This window comes from Pyxicephalus adspersus, chromosome 2 (assembly GCF_032062135.1).
Source record: "Pyxicephalus adspersus chromosome 2, UCB_Pads_2.0, whole genome shotgun sequence".
Taxonomy (NCBI): domain Eukaryota; kingdom Metazoa; phylum Chordata; class Amphibia; order Anura; family Pyxicephalidae; genus Pyxicephalus; species Pyxicephalus adspersus.
This window is the reverse complement of record NC_092859.1, coordinates 82,781,752-82,804,277: the sequence shown is the minus strand read 5'-3', so window position 1 is coordinate 82,804,277 and position 22,526 is coordinate 82,781,752. Positions and strand designations below refer to the sequence as shown.

Here is a 22,526-nt window from a genome sequence, read left to right as displayed (position 1 = left end):
TTGGAGAGCTTTCTAAACCTTTCTATTCTGTTGACTCCTCTTCCAGCAGTACATAATGTGGGATAAAAACCCTGCCAGTGGGGTATAGGTTAGCGCAGGAACTTAAGTAGAGTATATGCAATTGGATGGAACTATTATCTGCGAGGAAAAATCTATCTCTTGAGCTTAATAGTAGTCTAAATTACTTAATAGACTAAATGACCTAAAAAATACTTTATAAATTGGGATGAGGAGATTCAGCCATAGAGAGACACCATTACCATCTTAAAGTATACATTTACAACAGTAAAAAGTTATATTGGTAGACAAATTGGTACATTGTTCCAAAAATGCAGGAAATGCAGATATTGTTGCCAGGGGGTAGTGTAACATCTTTGAAGGCTGTTTGCCAGAGAAGTCCAGGGCACATCTCTGGCTGGAAATGATAGTCTTCATAATTACTGATTCAGAGCTCACACCTGAGACATCCAGACTTGAGATTGCTTTAATGTCCTTTAATATTCTATCTTCCTTTATATGAAATGAAAGCATACTTTTAAAAGCAAATAAATGCTTTTAACAGCAAGAAATGCTATTCTGTTTAGAATTTCTAATGAAGTCCAGTAATTGAAACCTGATACCCCACTCAGACCTGATTTTTTTGGCATCACCTTGTTATGGATTTTCCTATTTTTTCTCCATGTACAAAGTGTGTGTTCTTCTATCTACACAGCAGCTAGTCACAAATGTATTGAAATACTGCCATCTAGTGTTAAAAAAATCACTATAATGTTTACCAAAAGAAACTTTTCTATTTTGCATGGAAATTTTTCCTTTATACTATATATAATATAATGAAAAGTTGATTCTCCCATTGCAGTTAAAATACCATGTTAACAAACAGTGCCTGTGTTCACATCATTCTTTGTTTTCTTAGAAGAGCTTACAGTCAGATGTCTTTATTACAGTCTTGCAGGAAAACTCATGTACATACTTTTGATTTCAAGCCAGTTATCTACTGTGTTTCAGTGTGTGAGAAAAAACATATGGAGTAGGGTGATGCCCAAGCCCTACTTAAGGTCATCTTCCAATTAAAATGAGGCTATAAGTTTTTTACATTGTGTTTGACAGCTTGAGAATCAATGCAGTATTTAAAAAGAGTTTTAGGTAAAGTAATGTATAGCTTTTAAGATTTTATTTTTTAATGATGGATTAGTTGCATATTGCAGCAATATTACATTTTCAGAATCCAGTGAGAACAAATTATAAAGCAAAACATTAAACAATCTACTTTTTTTTTTTTACATCTATAATATGTTCTCGGTTTAAATGGGCAGTACACTCTAAACCTAGTTAAAAATGGCGGGGGTTTAGACCTATCTACATGTCTGAAAAACAATATCTATTTGAAATGAAACTGGTCTCTTAGAAAGATAACTTTTTAACAATTTATTGTGGTCATTTTTACCAGGTTGTTGTCTTGAGGGTTAAGTAAATTTATTTATTACAACTTCATGTTCTCTGCAGATACTTCATCATTTTGTGTCTTGGGACTTTCTCATGTCATTAATTGAACAGAGCCAGGCAGTGTGCCCAAGATGCATTTATGAGAGCACTAGAGGCAGACAAGTGTCTCTGCTTATTTAATAAATCATTGTTTAATGTACATTGGTGTGTGGCTTAGGGGAATGCATGTGTTTTATTTAAACTTTGTTCGCTTTGCCTTTCTTCACAGGGTATTGCTGGAACAGATGTTGCAAAAGAAGCTTCTGATATTATTCTCACAGATGACAACTTCAGCAGCATTGTAAAAGCAGTGATGTGGGGAAGAAATGTGTATGACAGTATCTCAAAATTTCTACAGTTTCAGCTCACTGTCAATGTTGTTGCTGTTATTGTAGCTTTTACCGGAGCATGTATCACACAAGTAAGCGCTATGTTTCTTATTCATATTAAATATGCAGAACTTGACAGATGACTGCATACTTGAAGAGTGTGACCTAAATGTTTTTGAGAAAGCTAAGGTTACTTGTCTTCATCTCCTTTTCATGTGTCTACTTTTGTATCCCTTGCCAGGTTCTTTGTAATATAGAGCTTTTCCTATTTTCAGGGATAATGTTTAGGTATTGAAAAAATGCAGGTGCTTTATAACACACCATCCAAGGTGATTGTCAATGCATATTAAACAAGTCTAAAATATGCTGAAAGGAGCACTGAATTACCATTCAGAATTGCTTGTATTTTGAAACTGTTTAACAGATCAGTGAGGATTTGTTCTAATGAGCAAGCTGCTAAATATGTCAGAGGACAAACGTCTAAGCATTGGTTGTTCCTACTGTTTTTTATGGCGGCTGCATTGCTTTAACATCTTGAATATTCTATACAAATGTTGCTGATGTTGGCTATTTGTAATTCTTTATGACATTTCACTTACATACCTACAGCAGCCCAGCACTCGGTTTAGTTTACTTAGGAATGATCTTGAACGTTTTCCATAGTATTAAGGTTGTAGAAGAGAGATTTCTGAAGTCTGCAAGCATGGTTTTCTGTTTAGTGACATTGCTGTAGCTATGATTTCTAGTGTCCTTTCAACAGCCGAATGGCCTAGGCTTAACACATCCATATAGATACATTTTAGAGGCCTGTAGCTGGACAAGATACTGGCTTGGGGGGTCCATGAGGTCTTGTCAACTGGCATCCGAAGGCACTCATACAACACATCTGTGACTACATTTTGTCTTTATAAAATGTCAATGCTTTGGCCAATTTAAATTTTGGGACGAATACAAACTAAAAATCACACAAATTAAGTTGCAATATCATTTTATTAAGCATGATTCCTTAGATGTGAAGGTTTTTGCTGCCACCTGCAGGAAGATGGTGCTAGGTGCACAAAAAGCCGTCTAGAGAGCCATATTGCCATGTCAGTTAAAACTCAACTGCTTATTCCTAGCGTCCTTGGCAAAATGGTAAGATTCTTCCTTCCCTTTCTCCTCAGGCCAAGGCATTTTTCTTTTTTTGACATGGGGGATTGTTCACATCTTATGCGGGGCAGAAAAGTATCCTCCAGCTGTTTTCAATGTATAATGTAAAAAAAAATGCTATAATACTAGGACACCTACAGGACCAGGGCATTTATTAGGAGGCACGTATTTTGAGCATTTAAAATTTTGTTGCATTTTATTTGCTTATAAATGCTTCCATTGAAATCAATTGAATCGTTTGCAGGCATTTAGAAATGTTTTAAACACCTATTTAATGTACAGCACTGCATAATATGTTGGCACTATATAAATCCTTAATATTTATTATAATAATAATAATAATGCCTGCATTATAGGACTAGAAACTCCCATAACGGCAATATGGGCTTTTTATATAAGTGTTTAGGCTTGCTTTAACATGTTTAAACACTCATAAACACATTCAAAAGTTATATGGGAGATTTTTTGTTAAAAAAAGGTCTGTGTAAATTTAGCCTTCCATAGGTCAGATGCACCTGGGTCCTGGAGTATAATCTGTTGTACAAGGAGGTATTTCATCTGGTGTCTTAGTTGGGTGGTTTCACACAAGCTCTATCCGTAGACCTTGATGGCCTACCTTGCTGTCATACACTAGGGGTTCATCACTTGGCTTGTGGAAGGCTTTAATAAGGTTGTGTTAACAACTGCCACAAGTTCTACTGAAGGAACAATTGTTATTTCAACGTGGTGTACTTTCTCACAGAATATAAGGTAACTTTCCTGTAACATATGTGATAATGCAATGTGTTCAATGGACTGGCAGTTTCCATGTAGCACTTTGTAATTCTTTTTTTTTTTTTCTCCTCAGGACTCTCCACTTAAGGCTGTTCAGATGTTATGGGTAAATCTTATTATGGACACATTTGCATCGCTTGCTTTGGCAACTGAGCCTCCAACAGAATCCCTCTTATTAAGAAAACCTTATGGGAGAAATAAACCCCTTATCTCTCGCACAATGATGAAAAATATCTTGGGTCATGCAGTCTACCAGTTAGTGGTAGTCTTCACACTTCTTTTTGTTGGTAAGTGTGTTCTTTACATTCATCTTAAAGTGTTGATTTACTTTTTATATATCTTTTATTAGTAAACACTAAGTATCTGCCTCCTTATTAAGGTGCATGTTGGCATACGTGCATGTTAGGACTGGTGGACACATAGGTATACCATGTACAATTTCTAGAAGCACGCCAAATTGCATACACTGTTGTTTTTTTGTTTTGTTTATTTTTAGTTTTTATGATTCTGCAAGAAATTTATTATTAAATAGTATTGAATTTTTTTTTTTTTTTTAACAATTGTTAAAACTAGTGATTCCAAGTTATTTCTTCACCAAGACACACTCGTTTAGGTAAGGATGTGATTTCTTTTTTTGCAGGCGAGAGACTTTTTGATATTGACAGTGGTAGAAATGCTCCCCTCCATGCGCCTCCATCACAGCATTATACCATTGTGTTTAACACATTTGTTATGATGCAGCTTTTCAATGAAATTAATGCCAGGAAGATTCATGGAGAAAGAAATGTGTTTGAAGGGATATTTAACAATGTAATCTTCTGCAGCATTGTGTTAGGTACTTTTATAATACAGGTAAGTTGACAATGGTTTTTACTTTCTTGTTACAAAATGTTCCGTGTTAAACTATAAACAATACATTTCTATATGTAGTAGATATGCTGTCTCCATGTCTACCCCACCTTTCTTATTTTATTTGGAGATCTTTTTGATTTTAATGGGAACCCCTACAGAAAACATTCAAATGTTAACCAGAGGTTGCGTGTTTTATTTTTGGAGTCCTCTTTCCTGGCTTGCTTTTTTTTTTTTTTTTTTATGCCTACTGAACAAGGATTAGAGAAGACCAAAACGTTTGTAATTATTTCTTTAGGGAAGAGCAAATCCAGGATCCCAGGTAGCTGATGTACCTATGTATATGCACCTAATGATGTTAGAGGAGTCTTATTTTTTTTCAGTGGAACTACTGAACCTATTTTTAAACTCTAAATTTAATTTGAGTTTTGCAGCTCTAACATGTTTTAAAAAAGAAATGCATTTTGTTTAAATGTTTTGTAGAAGTAATCTGTATAGATATTTAAAGTAGTGACTAAACTTTGTGTGTTGTTGTTGTTGTTGTTGTTATTATTATTATTACTATTATTATTATTATTTTTAATGTCTTTTGTAGATCATAATTGTTCAGTTTGGTGGAAAGCCTTTCAGTTGTACTGAATTGACAGTAGACCAGTGGCTTTGGTCTGTTTTCCTTGGTATGGGAACATTACTTTGGGGACAGGTAATCGTTAATTGTTTAATTTTTGCTTATTATGTTAAAGACAAACATCGGCTTCTTATCATTCTAAACCAATTTATTCCAATTTCAGTTTGTGTTTTCCATAATTGTGTTGTCTTTAGCATTTCTTCTTGTTCACTACTAATTGCAATGAACATAATGCATATTTTATTTTGGTAAAAAAACAAAAAATTACCGGTAAAGTTTAAAAATGCATGTTGTACTTTTAGCATACTTTATTATTTACATTTAGTATTGATTTACCTAAATTTTTTTTTTTTTTTACCTGTACATGTGTATGAAAGCATAGCAAATAAGGTCTTAAAATACTTTTTCTTGTAAACTTGAGTAAAGCAGCGAATATTAAATTTGCAGTTGTTTTACGTCAGACAATTTTTTTTTTTCCTTTTGTTTAGCTGGTAACCACTATACCAACGAGTCGTTTGAAGTTCCTAAAGGAGGCTGGACATGGGACACAGAAGGATGAAATTCCAGAAGAAGAGCTTGCTGAGGATGTGGAGGAGATTGATCATGCAGAGAGGGAGTTACGTCGTGGTCAGATCTTATGGTTTAGGGGCCTAAACAGAATTCAGACTCAGGTATGGTCTTGAATAAGGCAGGAACTTTATATATGGGTGAGGGGAATATATTTAAAGTTGTAGCTCATTCGATAGTGCTGACTAGGTTCAGGTGACTGGTTCAAATTGGTGTGCGTGCGGGATCCACTACCTTCTTTGTGTTTTCCTTCAATACGCTTGAAAGAATCTTAGTTTATCTTGGTCTTCTTTTAAGCTTTCTTCAATTTGCTTTCATTAGCTACTCTATAAAAGTGCCTTTCTCTTTTTTTTTTGCTTTTTTTTTATTTGTTGTAGATGGGATGGTCCTTTCTCTTGTTCTCTCTCTCTCTTGCTGAGCAAGCTGTCACAATCTCTGATTCCTTGCAGATGGATGTAGTGAATGCTTTCCAAAGTGGAAGTTCCATTCAGGGGGCTTTAAGGCGGCAACCCTCCATCGCCAGCCAGCATCATGATGTAACAAATATTTCTACCCCTACACATGTAGTGTTTTCCTCCTCTACCGCTTCTACTACTGTGGGGTGTGAGTGTGTGTTCCTAAGTGCATGAAATTAACACATCCTAATCCACACACCTAACCTTTCTCATTTTCTCCTCAGTAATCTCATTGTTCAGGCTGTTCATAAAGCTTTCCCTTCACAAGGATAATACACCCTGTGTGTTTATTTTTTAGAGGGCTAATGGACTGGTTTGATTATTAGCAAATGCAAGCTTAAAGTCTGATATCCTGCACGTTCAATTTATAGATCTTGCTTCATTAGTTGTTTGTTTTTATATTAATGTTCTTGTACACATGGAAGGTGGCAGTGTCGGTAAATTTTCGAGTATATGCCTAGTGTTGTGGATTTGTTTTGGTTGTCTTTACATCCACAGCACACCGATTGTACTTTATACATAGGTCTCTCTTAGGAATGGATTTTTATTGGTTCTTTGAACAGCTTTAGATCTGACCGCCTTTAGTAATTAACATTTGTTTTTCCTCCAAGGAAAGTGGATTGGTATTCCTCCTAAATAGTGTTTAGCAGTGAGGATTTAACACGTCATTATGGTTGTAGATTTTCTTAAGCAGCATATCCTAAACCTTTTGAAGTCTTAACAGTGCAGGGATTGCAGGTACTTTTGCACATTTCGTACCACATGGCACAGATCCAGAAGGAACCAGTAAGCTTGTAACAACTACTTGGGAATGTATTCCACCTCCATGTAAAAATAGTCAAATATAATATCAAATATCTATAACAGCCCATGTACCTTCCCAAATGCACAACATAAAACAAGACAACACAGTCCAATTTAAAACAATGCTGACATTTTTACTATCTATACGTTTCTGGCCTTATAGTTATAGGAAGTAATTACATAGTTTCTCATAAATCGGTGCCTGATAGATTCAAGTTTCCAAAGTTAGGTTATGCCAGGGAAGTCTGTTTTTATAGAGACATAAAGGTATTTGAATAAATACTAGACATGTTGGTGAGATTTGGGTACAACTTTTGGAAATGCTTGTCGAAGGAAAATGGCTACAGTCTCCTCCTGGGAAAACACCATTAGGGGCTAGTTTAGGCTGGCGTGAGGTTGTGGAGTGGGTACTGCCTTCTCACACCCCTGAACCACAGCCAAAGGAAATAATAGGGGTGGCAGTATGCAGTTTTGTACTGCCTACTGCCTTTCTCTGTAAAATGTACCAGCACAGTGGTGTGTGCGACCAAGGTGCCAGCCACTGGTAACCACTGTTGCTGCCTCTGAACTAAACAAGCTGGTATGATCACGGTATTGTTTGGCATGCCAGAATAAATTCTTATAATTACGACCAATTTGTTGCTTTTTTGTGGAGGAATTAGGCAATAAAAATGAGATTCATTGTCAGACACCATCTTAGTTTTAAATACCTAAGAAATATGCCAACTAGTTCAGCATGTCATTTAACAAAAACTTGCTAGAACTCAACCTAAATGTAATGCTTTAGTAACACTTACCCTTTAGGCACTTACAGTAATAGATATCACATATTTATAGGTTCATCTAGTTTATTCTATTGAAAAACACCTTTTTTTAGAGAGAATTTCTTACTATTTTAGTACCCGAGAGATCTGAGAATATGATTTAACATGCCACCAGCCAAATAATAGGGAAATATCAGTTTTGTTGCTTCATTAAAAAAAATACACTTTTTAATTGGTTAATCTGTGAAGATGATTAAAAATTAACCTATTTCAAAGGTGGGAGAAGTGAGGTAAACCCAATGCATACAGCAGTATAGCAAATGCCTAAAATGGACCTATTGCCAACAATTTTACTTTACATAGAAGGGTAGACAACCCTTTTATGTTAGATTGAAAAGAATATTTTTTTTTTGTTTGTTTAAAAGAAAAAAAATGTGAAGCCACTCTCCTTTTGTGTTTATTGCCACAGCGATAGACAGAATGGGAGCACAGAGCCTCCTGGGATACCTACGTCATGCATCCCAGGAAGCTTCTGGCTGCTTCTTCTGTGTAGAAAAGAATCATATACCTACATAGGAAAAAAAATGCTGATCTCGCTGTGCATGCGTGAGTGCGAGATTGGGTGACGTAGGCAGAAGCCAATAGAAAGAAGAAGGTGATGGTTGGTGCTTCCTTCACACTGGGGTGAAGGCATTTTACCGAATGGCGTGGGACCCAATCCAGGAAAGCGCCGATGGCATTGAGGGATCTGCAGAAGTTGTGTGAGGTAAGAAAGTTTTGTGTATTTTTTTTTTTGTTTTGTTTTTTCAGTTTAGTTCGGCTTTAAAGAGTTTGAAGTTTTAGTCAAAAACATTGATTTAGTAAAATTGTTAACACATTATAGTACTTTAATATGGCTATTTAGAGTACCTGTAAGGGGTTTCGTATGTATGCAAATTTTTTGTATGTATGCAAGTGTATTTATTTTTTTTACTTTCATTTGCATCTTGGTCTAGACCAGGATTTAGGGGCCAAGTCACTATAACTGCTGGTTAATAAGAAAGAAAATCACCACTAAGGTCTGGAAGCCTTCCAAAGCTTTGTGGCCATTTTCTTGTGGACTAGCTAGTCACCAAATTAGCTAGCCAAATCAGAGATCCACTTTGACGTACCAACCATTTAAATAAGTTGTTAGGGGGCTTTATGATTGGCTGACAGGGGATTCAAAAATATATAGTTATTGCACAAATACTGGCCTTCAGTGTGCCAGCATTTTACCATTATTAGTTTGTCAGCTCAACCAGGGGCATGGAAGCACATGACAATGCTTCTGGGCCTTATAAAAAATGCCTGGTGTTGTGGAATTGGCCCATTTGGGGACCAATGATCTACAGTATTTATTTTTGGCTTCATGCAAATGTCATTGTACCTAAAAATCTCCAAAGCTAGATAAATTCTTTTAGATATATTGAGTCATGTAGTGAGTCATTCCTATCGTGACCTTAATTACTGATTTGATCTAATCCTGTTCTGTTCTTTGGCATTGGTTCTAGCTGACAGTTGATTAAAACTCAGTTTCAGAAAAACTTGCTGTGGGGAAGGGTTGGAACTACTGTTGGTTTATTTATTTTTGTTCCCAGTGACAGAGGGAACAAGAATTCTTCTATATAAAAGTCTTAACCCCTGTAATAATAATGATATTTCTCAAAGGGCTGGGTTTATGCTGTAAGTACTTGAATGTAAGCAATTTATTAGCTGTCTTTTTTTTTTTCTTTTTTTTTTTTTCTTCATTTGCTACTTGTTTAGAATATGCAAGACCATCTTGCATATGTGGACATCTTTAGTGCACCAAGTTTGATAAGTTTGTTAGTTTTATTGAGTCAGTTTTGTAATATTAGTTAGTATAAGCAGCCTCCTATTAAAATTCCAATCTGGCTAAACAAGATGGTGTGTCACCACCTGCTCTGCAAATAATAAACATTTTAATTTTGAGGCTTTTGGAACATAAAAACAGATTGCTTCTAGCAAATCATTGGCAGTAGACAGGGAGACTCTTACTTTGGCAATCTGTATACAGAGCACCGTATTTTTAAAGCCGTCCGTGGAGCAGCAAAGATATATTATTTTGATATTCTTTGCGGGGCACGACACTACTAAAGGTGTTCAAGTTTTAGGTTGCTGATCTTGTTTCAAGACTGACAAATGGAGACCTTGCTAAAACATTGTACAGTCTACCTCACTTCCAATTTTTGTGCAATCCACTAGCTAAGAATACAAAACTGACCAATTATTTCTACAAAGCCTTGGCAGTATCTGGTGGAGGACCGGTTAGTGCCAATTCTCACATATTGCGACATAGAAAAGAAAGCTACATTTTCTATGTCAAATAAGAGAACATTTCTTTTTGAACACTTTAGCTAATTAGATCATAGTGGTCTAATACTCATGAATTATGCTTCCATTTCTTTTCCTTTTGGTTTTTTCTAGTTATACAAATCATAAGCAGGTTTCCAATGATTTGGTATATACTCGAATATTTACAATTGTGAGGTTTATTACACAGTTGTGTTTTTGTTTTGCTTTACTGCATGACTTTCTGCAGCTCCAAGTTCATTGTGCCATTCAGCTTACATAATGCTTGGCTTCATAGTTGGTATCCTAATTCCTAGCATGAGAATTGGTTTACCTGTTGTGCCAATATTTTTTCCTTAATTTGTTTCTTAAAAAGCATCTTAACGTTTTTAAACACTTGTAAAATATTGTGGCACTGAATTTTTTTTCTAGTGTTCGTCACTAAATGCAGTATTAAAATAATTTGTTTCACACCACAAAAAAACAACAAAACATCAGTGTTATTTTATTGACTAAAATGTCTGTTTATTTTTACAGTGTGTTGCAAGTCCACTGCATTTTGCACAGTTTTGACTCATTGTTGTAGTACTTGTGAATTCAAAATCACATACAAACCATATCCAGATCACTTTTTTTATTCCTTTGTTAAAATATTTTTTCTTTTCTTTTCCTCTGTGACTTGAACAGATTCGAGTGGTGAATGCATTTCGTAGTTCTCTGTATGAAGGATTGGAAAAACCTGAATCACGAAGCTCAATCCACAATTTCATGACACACCCAGAGTTTAGAATAGAAGACTCTGAGCCTCATATTCCGCTCATTGATGACACTGATGCTGAAGATGAAGCTCCCACAAAACGTCACACTACTCCACCTCCCTCTCCCAATCAAAATAATAATGCTGTCGACAGTGGAATACATCTTACAATAGAACCGAACAAGTCAGCTACCTCTTCATCCCCAGGCAGTCCACTACATAGTCTGGAGACTTCCCTCTGATTGTAAGATGAATGTCAACATTCTAGCTGATTTGAACGAAAACTGGGTCATTTTACACACACATTGCAGCAGGCAAATAAGAGTGCCTGCTCCATGGACTTCAAAAGAAGACTCACTTGTATGAATGTAGATTTATTTTTTTAAAAAATGCTTTCTGCCAGACTGAGGGTGCTTTTCTTGGGAAGGAAAAGGGATGGGTTTATTGGGATGAACTCTTTGACAAGATACTTCGTAACCCAGAAAAAGCAACCTGCAGAGCATCAGTTACACTAAATGGTGATTGGCCTGGACAGTGTGTTAGGAACATTCTAGTTTATATTGATCCACATTATTATTTTTTGGGGGCCCGGGGTTGTTCATTTGATTATTTATGTTATAAATGATACAGATCTGTTTACAAGGTTTATAGATATTTTTTCCTGTTCATAGAAGGGAAGTTTCCTTATTTGCAATGAAAGCAAAAATGTCCTTTAAACACTGCTGTATTTTCAAGAAAAAAGGGGTGTTTCTATTCAAATTGTTTGAAATAAGTTTGCCTGCAATCTGTTCAATATTGTAGATATATGAACCAATAGCCAAATAGAAAAAAAAAAAAAAACACTAATGCTTCAGACAAAATAAGAGCAGCAGTGTTAATATGAAAATTATGGCCTCTGTCCTTTTTAGTTTCTTTGGAAAAAAAATTAAAAAGAGAAAAAAAACTCACATTTACTACTTAATGGTTTTCAAATGATTTTTTTTTTTTTTATGTTGAAGAAATGATAAAGAACTTTTTGTTCCATGAGCTCAACGGAATTTTGTGAAATGCAGGACATCAATGTGTGACGGATTTTGCTTGAAATCCTTTTGCTATCTCCGTCAAAATATAAAAAATCAAAATACATCAAAACTTTAGTCTTCTTAATTTTCTTTTTTTGTTTGTCTAAACATGTTAGTTTTAGATCTGTCTTGGTGAACTGTGAGTGGAACCGTGTTGATTTTCTAATAAATCTTTAGATGACCTTCATAAAGCATGGGGGCCTGTTGGCATTTTGGAAAAAAAACCACAAAGTTACTACTAGAAAGTAGTACAGTCATACATGTTTTCCTTTTTGTTTTTGGAACTTGTTTGTAAACACAATAAACATGCCCTTTTACTAAATACAAATGCAGCAATGTTTTCTTGCATATCTTGCCACTTTGCATTTCTGTGGCAATACATGTTTCAACACCAATGATGTGTTTTGAAATATGTATAGAATTGGTACTTGCTGAAATTAGCCAAATCTGCTGACAGATCTGCCACGAAGGAGGAATGGTTAATAAAAGAAGAGCTTAAAGTGATAGAGCACTTCATAATTTTATATATTTTATCTTTTGGTAAAGGTCAATGGGCTGAATTGTTCACTCACTTGCAATGATTAAAACATCTTTTGGTAAAGGTCAATGGGCTGAATTGTTCACTCACTTGCAATGATTAAAATAATCAATTTTCCCCCATATGAAGTGTCCAACAGGCTTATAATGTACATACATACTTGTATAGTCTATATTGCATGCCCCTGGTAACTATACTTAATGAATTTCCAAATTGCAAGTTGTTTGAACCAAAACGATATGTATGACCAAAATTCCAGCAAACAACTAAAATTCATGTCTACTGCTTTCTCGACCTTTTTTCAAATGGGGGGAGCCCCTTCAAATAATGTTTAGGTCTTCAGGGAACCCCTAATATATTTACCATATCCACAGCTCACAGTACATTAGTGTGCTAGTCAGTGAGAAGAATGCCTCCTTACAGTACTGGCCAGTTATATAATAAATGTCACCCAGCCAAAAAAGTTAATTGGTGCTGGTTATACTCACCTGGGAGTCACAAACTGCTCATTTCTTAAAGAACCTTTAGCAGTCTCTGGAGGGAACCTAGGATTTACAGAGCCCTCATTGAAAAACGTTGGTTTAGACCAGGGGTCGGCAAAGTTTTTATGGCCACTAGGCCATTTATGGGATGGGCGGGAGCACAATAGGCCGGACCTGCCCTGATGGCTCTGACCACCACCAGGGAACGCCCCCTGAAATGTGAAACCCCTCTCCTCCGTTTGCATTGCAAAGGAGAGCGATTTACCTTCAGAGAGCTTTCCCTATTTACCGCGGAAGTATCAATGCCGGCCGCGGTAAATAGGGGAGCAACTGCAAGGGGGTGCCACTGGAGCTCCGGATGCTCTGGTAGTTACTAACGCTCCTGGCCGATCCGCATTAGGCCTGGGCCGTATCTGGCCTAAAGGCCGCAGTTTGCCGACCCCTGGTTTAGACTGACCAACTGAAATACCACTACTCAATTATGTTTATAATCAGTGTGTTAATTTTTATATACAAGGGTTATACACAAAAATATATTGAACTCTATAAAAAGTGGTTGACCTTGGATAAATTAATACCTGCATACCAAAATGCCTTCTATATAGTATACTTGCTGTGAAATTGTTTGGATTTGACACCGGCATTGCAAACTGATTCCCCATGTTTATTCTAGACAGCCAAGTTTGCTGTCTAGTTTCTATCATCACATTTTCATTCTTGAAGGGAGTACCGTATTTTTCGGACCATAAGACGCACTTTTTTTCCCCCAGAAGTGGTCTTATGGTCCAAATGTATCAAAATGTATCCTTCCCAGCTGCTGTCCCGTCCCCCCTGTATCGCCCCCCCAACAGGGTTTATTACATGTGTTTATGACTGTGATGTTGGTTTTTAATGCACATAAAATATTTTAGGACACTATTTGTTTCAGAATCTTTGTTTTCTTCATTTCCCTTCTCCAAAAAACTGGTGCGTCTTATGGTCCAGTGCGTCTTATGGTCCGAAAAATACGGTATCTATTAACTAGGGATAGGAAAACCAGGATAGAAGTGACACAGTTACCCAGTAGCCACATTAATTGTGTATCCTATTGGAAGTAAAGCATGAAATCTGCTCACTACAGGTTAAAAAAATAATTTCTGATCATATTCCTATTCAGGTTTGAATCCTGCAAATTGATATGAATAGTGAGGGATTGATAGATTTTGAGATCCCATTTGATCTTCTAATAATTTCACACAGTTATAAAATGCTATGGGTAGGACTGTATAAGGAATTAGAGCAGCAGGTGGTAAAGTAATAGAATTTGAGTGTTTTCAAAAAAAATGTACATTGCACATGTACAACAGTGTTGGGCAAATATGCAACTGTCCTGGACAGTATTGTTATTTAGGAGGGTCTGTCTATTAAATTAGTGTTTCTATTTCTTAAAGCAGTGAGAATTGAATTTGAATACATGCCTTGATCCTGGAACAAACTTGACAGGAAGCAAGTGCAAATTCAAAGCCATGCTCATTGTGTTTGACATGAATGACATAATTTTGGCAGAATAGGTTCCAGAAGGCACAACAGTAAACCAACATCATTATAAGGAAGTTTTGACAAAGCTGAGAGAAAGATTCAGGAAAAGACGGACAGAAATGTGGGAAAATGGTTTCTTCATCAGGCAATGCTCTTTCTCACACAGCACCTTCTGTGAAAGTTTTTGACTAACAAATACCTTTTCATGCTGGAACCTCCTCCAAATTCACCTAATTTGGCACCTTGTGACTTTTTTTTGCTTTTTTACTAAATTGAAATTGGTGCTAAGTTTTTACTTAACATAAAAGTGTGGACAACCCATATATATATATATATATATATATCTTTAAGGGCATGCGCAGATGGAGCAGCAAAAAGCCTCCCCAGGTGACACAGGTATCCCGGGAGGATCTGTGTCCTCCCATTCAGTCTTGATCGCCGCTAGGAATTTATCTATTTTTATAAAAAAGGTTGAAGCACCTGCGTCACGCATCCCGGGAGGCTCTTTGCTGCTCCGTCTGAGCATGCCTGATATCGGGAAGAAGGGGCATTTTTCTACACTGAGGGGAAAGGGATGCCGATCTTATGCATGTGCAGCGAGATTGGCACACTTCCCCCCTCCCCTTTTACAGCAGGCTATGTCAACCAATCTCATGCCTGCACAGTGCAAGATCAGTTGATGTACCCTGAGCATGGGATGTGTAGGAATAAAGGTGATTTTAACTTTGGTTCTGCTTTAAAGGAACACACTTTGAGTCAATGGATGCAGTAAAGAAAAAAACCTCAAGATATCTTGAATCAGCTTACAGAAACTGATCGGTTCTACACCATCGACCAGTGGAAAACAAGACTACATCGGTGCTTAATTGTAAATGGTATGTTTAGAGGACAAGCATTGAATTGTCCTATAAATAAAAGGGAGTTAATTTACCAGTTTCATTATTTAAGAGATAGGCCTCATTGTCAAGACAAACACAAATCACCTTATACAGGGTAAAGCATGAAGTTGTTGTAAAAAAAAATGAGTCTTGCAAGTCATGGTAAAAGGTAACATTTTGGAAGTATAATTTCTTTAAAGTTTACACTCTCGCTCCCTCGTACTTTTCTTCTGTAAAAATTGGTGGAAAGTTAGCCCTTCATTTGAAGCAATGTGGACACATTTATTCTGTGAGGCATTAGGCTTCTGGTGTTACTTTACAAAAATTGCTCTAAAAACTGCCACCAGTTAAGGATCATTGTGGTATAAAGTCCTTTACTGTATCCAGTGTTTGTCTAGGTTTTGCTGCGGTTTGAGTTGAGATATCCACTTTCTCAGGCTATGTACACATGTGCAATAATTGTTGTTGGAAAGGATCTTTCATGATCCTTTTCAACAACTGCTGGATGCATGAACGAGTGCTGTATATACAACACTGTTCTGCCCTATGGAGAGGGGAGAGCGACGGAGCGGCACCCCACTGAGCTCCCTCACTTCCATTATGATTGTTCGTGGTCCGTGGATCCGCCAGGACGGTTGTTCGGACTATGGATGACAAGTACTGTACACACGGCAGATTCTCATCCTGATATCGGACGAGAACCATTGCACGTGTGTACCCAGCCTAGCTCATCGTGTAAAAAGGTTGCATTTGTGTCTAAAACCTTCAGATTTTTGTAAAGAGGATGTTTCCTTACACTGAGTTACTAATGCAAGAACACATTCACATCAGAAGTGTTAAACCCTATACTGCCAGGTATGAGGAACATGTGACACCAACAGCACTGGAAACTCAGGCACATAGAGTTGACAATAGGGGCACCAATATGTAAAGTACTGCTATACTTTTCTATTGACTCCAAAAGGCCTGCTATCCACCTAAGTGATCATGTGCTTCTATGCATGTAATGTAAAACGCATGTAAAATCCCACAAACTTCAGTAGTGCAGCTGATCTAAGATGCTCTTGGCAATGGTACATAAATACATTCATGATTTTTTTTTTTTTTTCTGCTAGAACCGAGCTGCAGTATAAATACAATTAACCACCTTAACCAAAGTAACCACCTTATTGAATAAAGAGTGGTCATGCTTAACTTAAACCTATTTTACCCATGCATTTAGAAGTATGTCTGGTTTTCTACTTTCATAACAGTATTTATTTCAACCTTTTTATTGGTATGATTTCTAACAGGATGCACTGAAAGTGGAAATAAATTCAATACATGGCACTTTGATGTTCACACAGAAGTTTCCTTATCACCCAGTTCTATCATTGATATGCCATTGTATAATAAATTACTTGCACGGTGTGGGAAAATAAAAAAGAAAACAGACTTTGTGCGTTTCTTTTGCCAAAATACTCTATGATCAGCTTTTTAAAGCCGTACTGTAATTCCTCCTTGGTATCAAATACTCATGTACTAAATAAGGCCATAGGTAGGGAAATGACCATCTCCAAGGTTTATATGCAGCAATATTTCTTTTCTGTAGACAAAGCTTGTTTATTGTTAATATTTACCTCCGCACCATGTAGCGATGTCTATACATAAGAATCCACAAATACTAGATTAACGTCTACGTACAGACGAAAAAAAAAAAGGGTGCAGCACCACCGCCTAATGAATGAATGGGACCTACGTCAGGCATCCCGGGAGGCTCATGGGTGCTCCTTCTGTGCATCTTGGGCATGCGCAGAAGGAGCCTTTTTAACACCAGGATTGGAGATATATTATCATGGCACAACCTTGGTGATCCAACAGACTTGGACTGGAATTAAAAGTCATGTATCATATGTGGCACTAGTTTGCAATCCTGCACTATGAATTATTGTAAGTCCAATGTAAAATCAATATAGTAATGTGCACACACAGCACCATTTTTTTGTAATAAATCACAGTTCTCTATGAACACAAGAGGATTTAACTTTAAAATTAGCCGATTTATTCTATTATCTGTTATGATTCCATCCAGCATTGCAAGGTTTTGACAATTAAATAGGCCACTTTTCACATGAATGCAGTTCAGTTTTACTAATCACCCAGGTTCTCTCTTGATCAAAGCACTCTAGTATTTGACATGTTTGTAAATACAGGTCAATGACATTTATTTGTTCTAGTGCTCTGCCAGAACCAGCAGCCATAAGAGATGTCTGCTCATTGTCAGCACTGGGTATGTAAATGTGCAACAATTTCTATAGAGATTGCAGGTAAGAAGGTGTTCATTCACCTCTCTTTGTACAGAAACACTTGTATGTTTTAACCGTTATACAAGGAAATGTATAATATATACAAAACTCATATAGACAAAAACCTTTTAGTAATTGTCACAAAAAACACAATTGTGTTAAAATGTTTTATTAGGAGCAAAAACATTTTTTGAAATTTGTAATAAATTAGGAAATACCAATATACAAAACCATAAAAGTAAATTACTGAAGTATACAGGACTGTCGCCAAAAAAACAATATTTTTCACCACCCATTAATTTAACATATTTACGCACATACCCATATACACTATTTGGACAGAAGTATCACACATTTGTCATACTTTTTATGTCAGAAACATGAAACCAGCTCTTACATTCTGCGCACTCCACCACATTGTCTTTTTAATTATTTTGTTCCTTGTGCTCTGTTTAGGTGGTTTACTGTTATGAGTCTCTCTTCTTTGCAATCCCCTACCTGTGACCCAGATGTCAGAGACCCTCCATACAGCATCAACAGGTTAGAGTTCCTCTCTAATGCCTGTGTCTAACAGCACATTACCTCTTCCCCTTACCAGGAATATTCCTTCATCATATTACTCATTAGTACATCCATCCAGATCAACTACACTACAACATATGCCTTAAAAGTAGGATTCTGTAAAGCTGACCTGAGTATAATAAATATCCCCAGAAAACAAACACTCATTGCAAGGGTTGATTTCTGCTGAAAGTGGAATTTGGATTTAGGAAGTAATCACCAATTACAATATGTGCAACAACATGAAAGATGAAGATGATGCATTAAAGCAGCAGAAGAATTTACTGTACAGATCTAATCCAAAATCTAATCTAAGATTGCAGACCCCCTACCAGGTGTCCTCCTGTACCCCAAGATCGCAGACCCCCTACCAGGTGCCCTCCTGTTCCCCAAGATCGAATCTACCCCACCAGGTGCCCTCCTGTACCACAAGATCGAATCTACCCCACCAGGTGCCTTCCTGTACCCAAAGATGGCAGACCCCCTACCAGGTGTCCTCCTGTACCCAAAGATCACTGACCCCCTACCAGGTGCCCTCCTGTTCCCCATGATCAATTCTACCCCACCAGGTGCCCTCCTGTACCACAAGATCGAATCTACCCCACCAGGTGCCCTCCTGTACCCAAAGATCAAATCTTTGCCCACAGATGCTTTTCTCTATCCCTACATTGCACCACCCCCACCCCCAATGTGTTCCCCTGTACCCTGTAGAACACATCCCCCACACCAGGTGCTCTTCTCTACCCATACATCACCCCCACCAGGTGCTCTCCTGTACCCTAAGGTTGCACCCCCTATGTGCTCCCCTGTACCCCCTTGTTCACCCCACCGCCAATAAGTGCCCTCCCTTACCCCAAGCTTGCAGCACCCATAAGCTGTCCTGTATCACCTAGACTGCACACCCCCTCCCACCAGGTGTCCTCTGTGCCCCTGGATAGCATACCCCATGTGCTCTTCTGTACCCCTCAAATCCGATCACACCCCACCAGGTGCCCTCTGTACCCTACAGAATGAGTGCAATACGTAATAATAAAAGTAAGAATGACCTGCAATGCTCTGCTCACTGACATCAGCCGGGAAATCCTTCACAGCGAACAGAAACACAGAGATACAGAAAGGAAACATCCCCAGAATCCTCTGCGCCTATTGCATCACAGCATAGTCCCGCCCCTCCTAAATCCCGCCCCTCCGTTACAAACCTCCAATCTAGTAACTCCCTCACCTCTAGGTCTGGTCATGTGACCGCAGAGTTTGTTGTGAAGACGATTTGAATATGGCGCTTTCAGGTTCCATGGCATGTGATGTGGTGAGACATTGATAGGCGGCTTTTCCTAAGTCTTAGCATTGTCTTTGTGTACATATCCAGGTCTGGGTTTCCTGGGCTTGTCATGGAGGGGAAGCTGCGGGCTGTCAGTGCTATTCATAGTAGATAAGTTCAGACTGGGCTGGTAGCAGTGTCTGTGCATATAATGCAATGTCCTATTACTGGGCTTTATAAAACACATTTCCAGGCCACCTGCTGCGTATTCCTCTGCAGCCTTCTGTCTGCTCTATGGAATACACAGACAAGTCTATGGGGGTGGAAAACGGCTCAAATGCAGCTGTTACTACATTCTGAATGACATCTGACATTCCCTCACATATTACTTGGAGGGAATCTTCCAGGTCCATGTGTTTTCATGTAATTGTTTCACATCGGGGAATGTCAGATTCCCTGTTTTATAAACAGAGCTCAAAGTGATGCCATAGACACCAACTTGTGGTCACAGACCCTAGTGATGGCGATGGTGGCAGAGCTCACATTCTACATGCTAGAAATGACAGATGGAGGAGATCTGCTTCACCATTCTCCAGGAGAGCAAAACTGATTGGTGTAACAGGTAAGTATCAAACCTCCTGTGCAGCTAATCATTGCCTTTGCTGGCAATCCCAGGTGTGTTAAAGCTAAAGTCCAGGCAGAACAAACTTCCTCTATCTCAAGGTCCTGCAATGTATCACTTCTACAAGCATGGAAGTCGTCTTGTTTATTTAATAGTATGGATGGGGCAGTAATGCTAAGATTCTATGATTCCAAGCCATGCAGCTATGTACAGCCAGTGCTTTGTCATACCTTTCAATTATTATTATTATTGTCATATGTTCATAGCACATAGCACAGCACTGTACAAAGTCTTGTCAGTAACTGTCCCACGGAGGAGTTCCCAGTCTAATATCTTTACCATAGTTGTAGTCTATGTCCCACACAAAAAGCCATGCTCCCACACAAAAAGCCAAGACCCAGGCAATGGTAAATTTAAAGGTGATTGTCTTGCTGGCATTTACACAGTGCATCAACATTTTTTTACTTTGAAATGGTCCTTCTAGCCAAGCAGATCCTATATTTTTAAGCCCATTTGATTATATATGTGTGTGTCTTTATTTTTATATACATTCTGATCACAATGGTCCCTAGGCTACTGCTACTTTTTTATCTTCAGACGAAGGTAAGAGGAGCAGAAAAACTAAAACCTCAATAAAGGCGTGAGTCGTAATGTGCTCATCTTATAATAACATTTTTCTTGTTGTCCATAGACAAGGTGTGTCTTATAATTGATCATTATAGAGGCAGTAATTAATCTTTTGTAGTATTTACATTTAAACTATTAGTATTTGCATCTATTAACACCAGTACTGTTTTTGTTTTCACTAGGAAGATCCGGCGCTTCTGCAACATTTCAGAGGACATAAAGATGCTGTCACATCCATCAACTTTAGTCCAGACAACAAACAACTTGGTATTTTCTAAGATCTTATGTATTTTAAAAGCAAGGTTCACATTGTCCCAGTATCCGTCTTTAGCCCAGCACAGAGGGAGTGCCAGGAGTACATGCGTGAAATCGGCAATTTTTTAATTTATTTTTTCTGTTGATGAAAGAGTTCCTGACCTCGAGCATTCACAGAAGGAGCAGCCAAGAGCCTCCCGGGATGCGTGACGTAGGTATCTCGGGAGGCTTTGCTCCCCCATTCTGTTTGATCACTGCGGCGATCAAGACAGACGGGGAGGTGTTGCACTTTAAAATAAAGGTTTGTCTACCCTTCTATGTAAAGTAAAAATTCTGAGTTTAGGTCCACTTTAAACATTTCTTTAAAAACTAACAGGAATTTTAAGGTACCAAACACATTGGTTCACAAAGAAACAATCACATCCATTTTACATCAACTCTTATATTGTTCAAAGTATGCATAAACGATAAAAAATGGTATTGCATTAAAAGATCAAAACTCTTCTCCCAATTCGAACAGAAATGGGAGAAGGGTACTGCTGTATAGTAACACGAAGACCCCACACTATCTCCTTTAAATGTCATATTAGGGTCCACAAGAAAAAACATAAATCCAGCCCTATCCTTTTTTGTTGTGTTTTACAAAGCAGCTTCCTTACTAGATGGGGTAAATTCTAAAAGAACAAATCATTATTATTTTTACTAATAATAATAATAATAAACAGGATTTATATAGCACCAACATATTATGAGTAACACTCCTAGTAAAATTGCTGGCCTTTTCAAGACAAAAAAGAATGCATGCCCATCAAGTCCCAAACCAAAGTTCATAACGATATTCCATGTACCCGGGGAGAGAGATGCAAAATTAGAAATCATTTCTGAGTGTGGTAATAAGAATATACTCCTTTTTATATTGCATATAACATGAGCTTGCAGCTCCCCATTTTTAACTGACCATGCATCAATTCTTATTACAATAAAATGGTTCATGTATAAAGCATGATTGTTTCTTTGTGGAATAATGTGTTGGGTACCCTAAAAGTCATGTTTATTATGCAAAGAAATATATGAGGGGAGCAGACCACCTTATGAATCTTTTCAGTCATTTTTAAGTTGCTGATGTTCACCTTAGCATTTTACCTCTATGCTTCATACTTCACTTTCAAGAACTATATCTCATTCACATTAGAATAACCCCAATTAGAATTGTTGACAGTAGCACATTTTTTCTAATTTAACCAGAGTTTCCTATTTTAGCTCTTATTTATTCAAGTTTGACACGTTGTGTCTTCATATTTTAAATAATTGACCACTTAATGGGTTTGTTGGCATATGTAGTACATTTGTATTTAAAATTACTGACTGTAAGGTGTTCATTTAAAAACAATTCAATAAACAACATTCACATTATGTTTTTTTTAGCTTTTCTAACCTAGAACGCTGCATGTACATTTTGACTTTTGGTGTTCAAAACATAGGTCACCCATAGGCCTAAAATGATATTTTATTCATTTAAATATACCGTATTTTTCGGACCATAAGACGC

At 37.4% G+C, this 22,526-nt stretch overlaps 2 protein-coding genes across 3 annotated transcripts in view; both read left to right on the top strand.

The window, feature by feature from the left end:
* ATP2B1 (ATPase plasma membrane Ca2+ transporting 1) overlaps window positions 1-12,281 on the top strand; it is a gene marked incomplete in the record, with an annotated part of 70,462 nt that extends 58,181 nt beyond the window's left edge. Inside the window, 7 exon segments of one of the 2 annotated variants that reach the window (XM_072401233.1) lie at window positions 1,715-1,906; window positions 3,811-4,024; window positions 4,378-4,589; window positions 5,182-5,289; window positions 5,703-5,885; window positions 6,159-6,317; window positions 10,823-12,281. In XM_072401233.1, coding sequence (XP_072257334.1) covers window positions 1,715-1,906; window positions 3,811-4,024; window positions 4,378-4,589; window positions 5,182-5,289; window positions 5,703-5,885; window positions 6,159-6,317; window positions 10,823-11,134 — 1,380 coding nt within the window. 2 annotated transcript variants of the gene reach the window in all.
* Window positions 12,282-19,458: 7,177 nt separating this feature from the next.
* The window catches only part of POC1B (POC1 centriolar protein B), a 38,447-nt gene continuing 35,379 nt past the window's right edge, over window positions 19,459-22,526 (top strand). Inside the window, exons 1-2 of the mRNA XM_072401231.1 lie at window positions 19,459-19,521; window positions 20,905-20,989. Coding sequence (XP_072257332.1) covers window positions 19,489-19,521; window positions 20,905-20,989 — 118 coding nt within the window. The 5' untranslated portion in view covers window positions 19,459-19,488. The remainder of the gene's footprint in view (window positions 19,522-20,904; window positions 20,990-22,526) is intronic.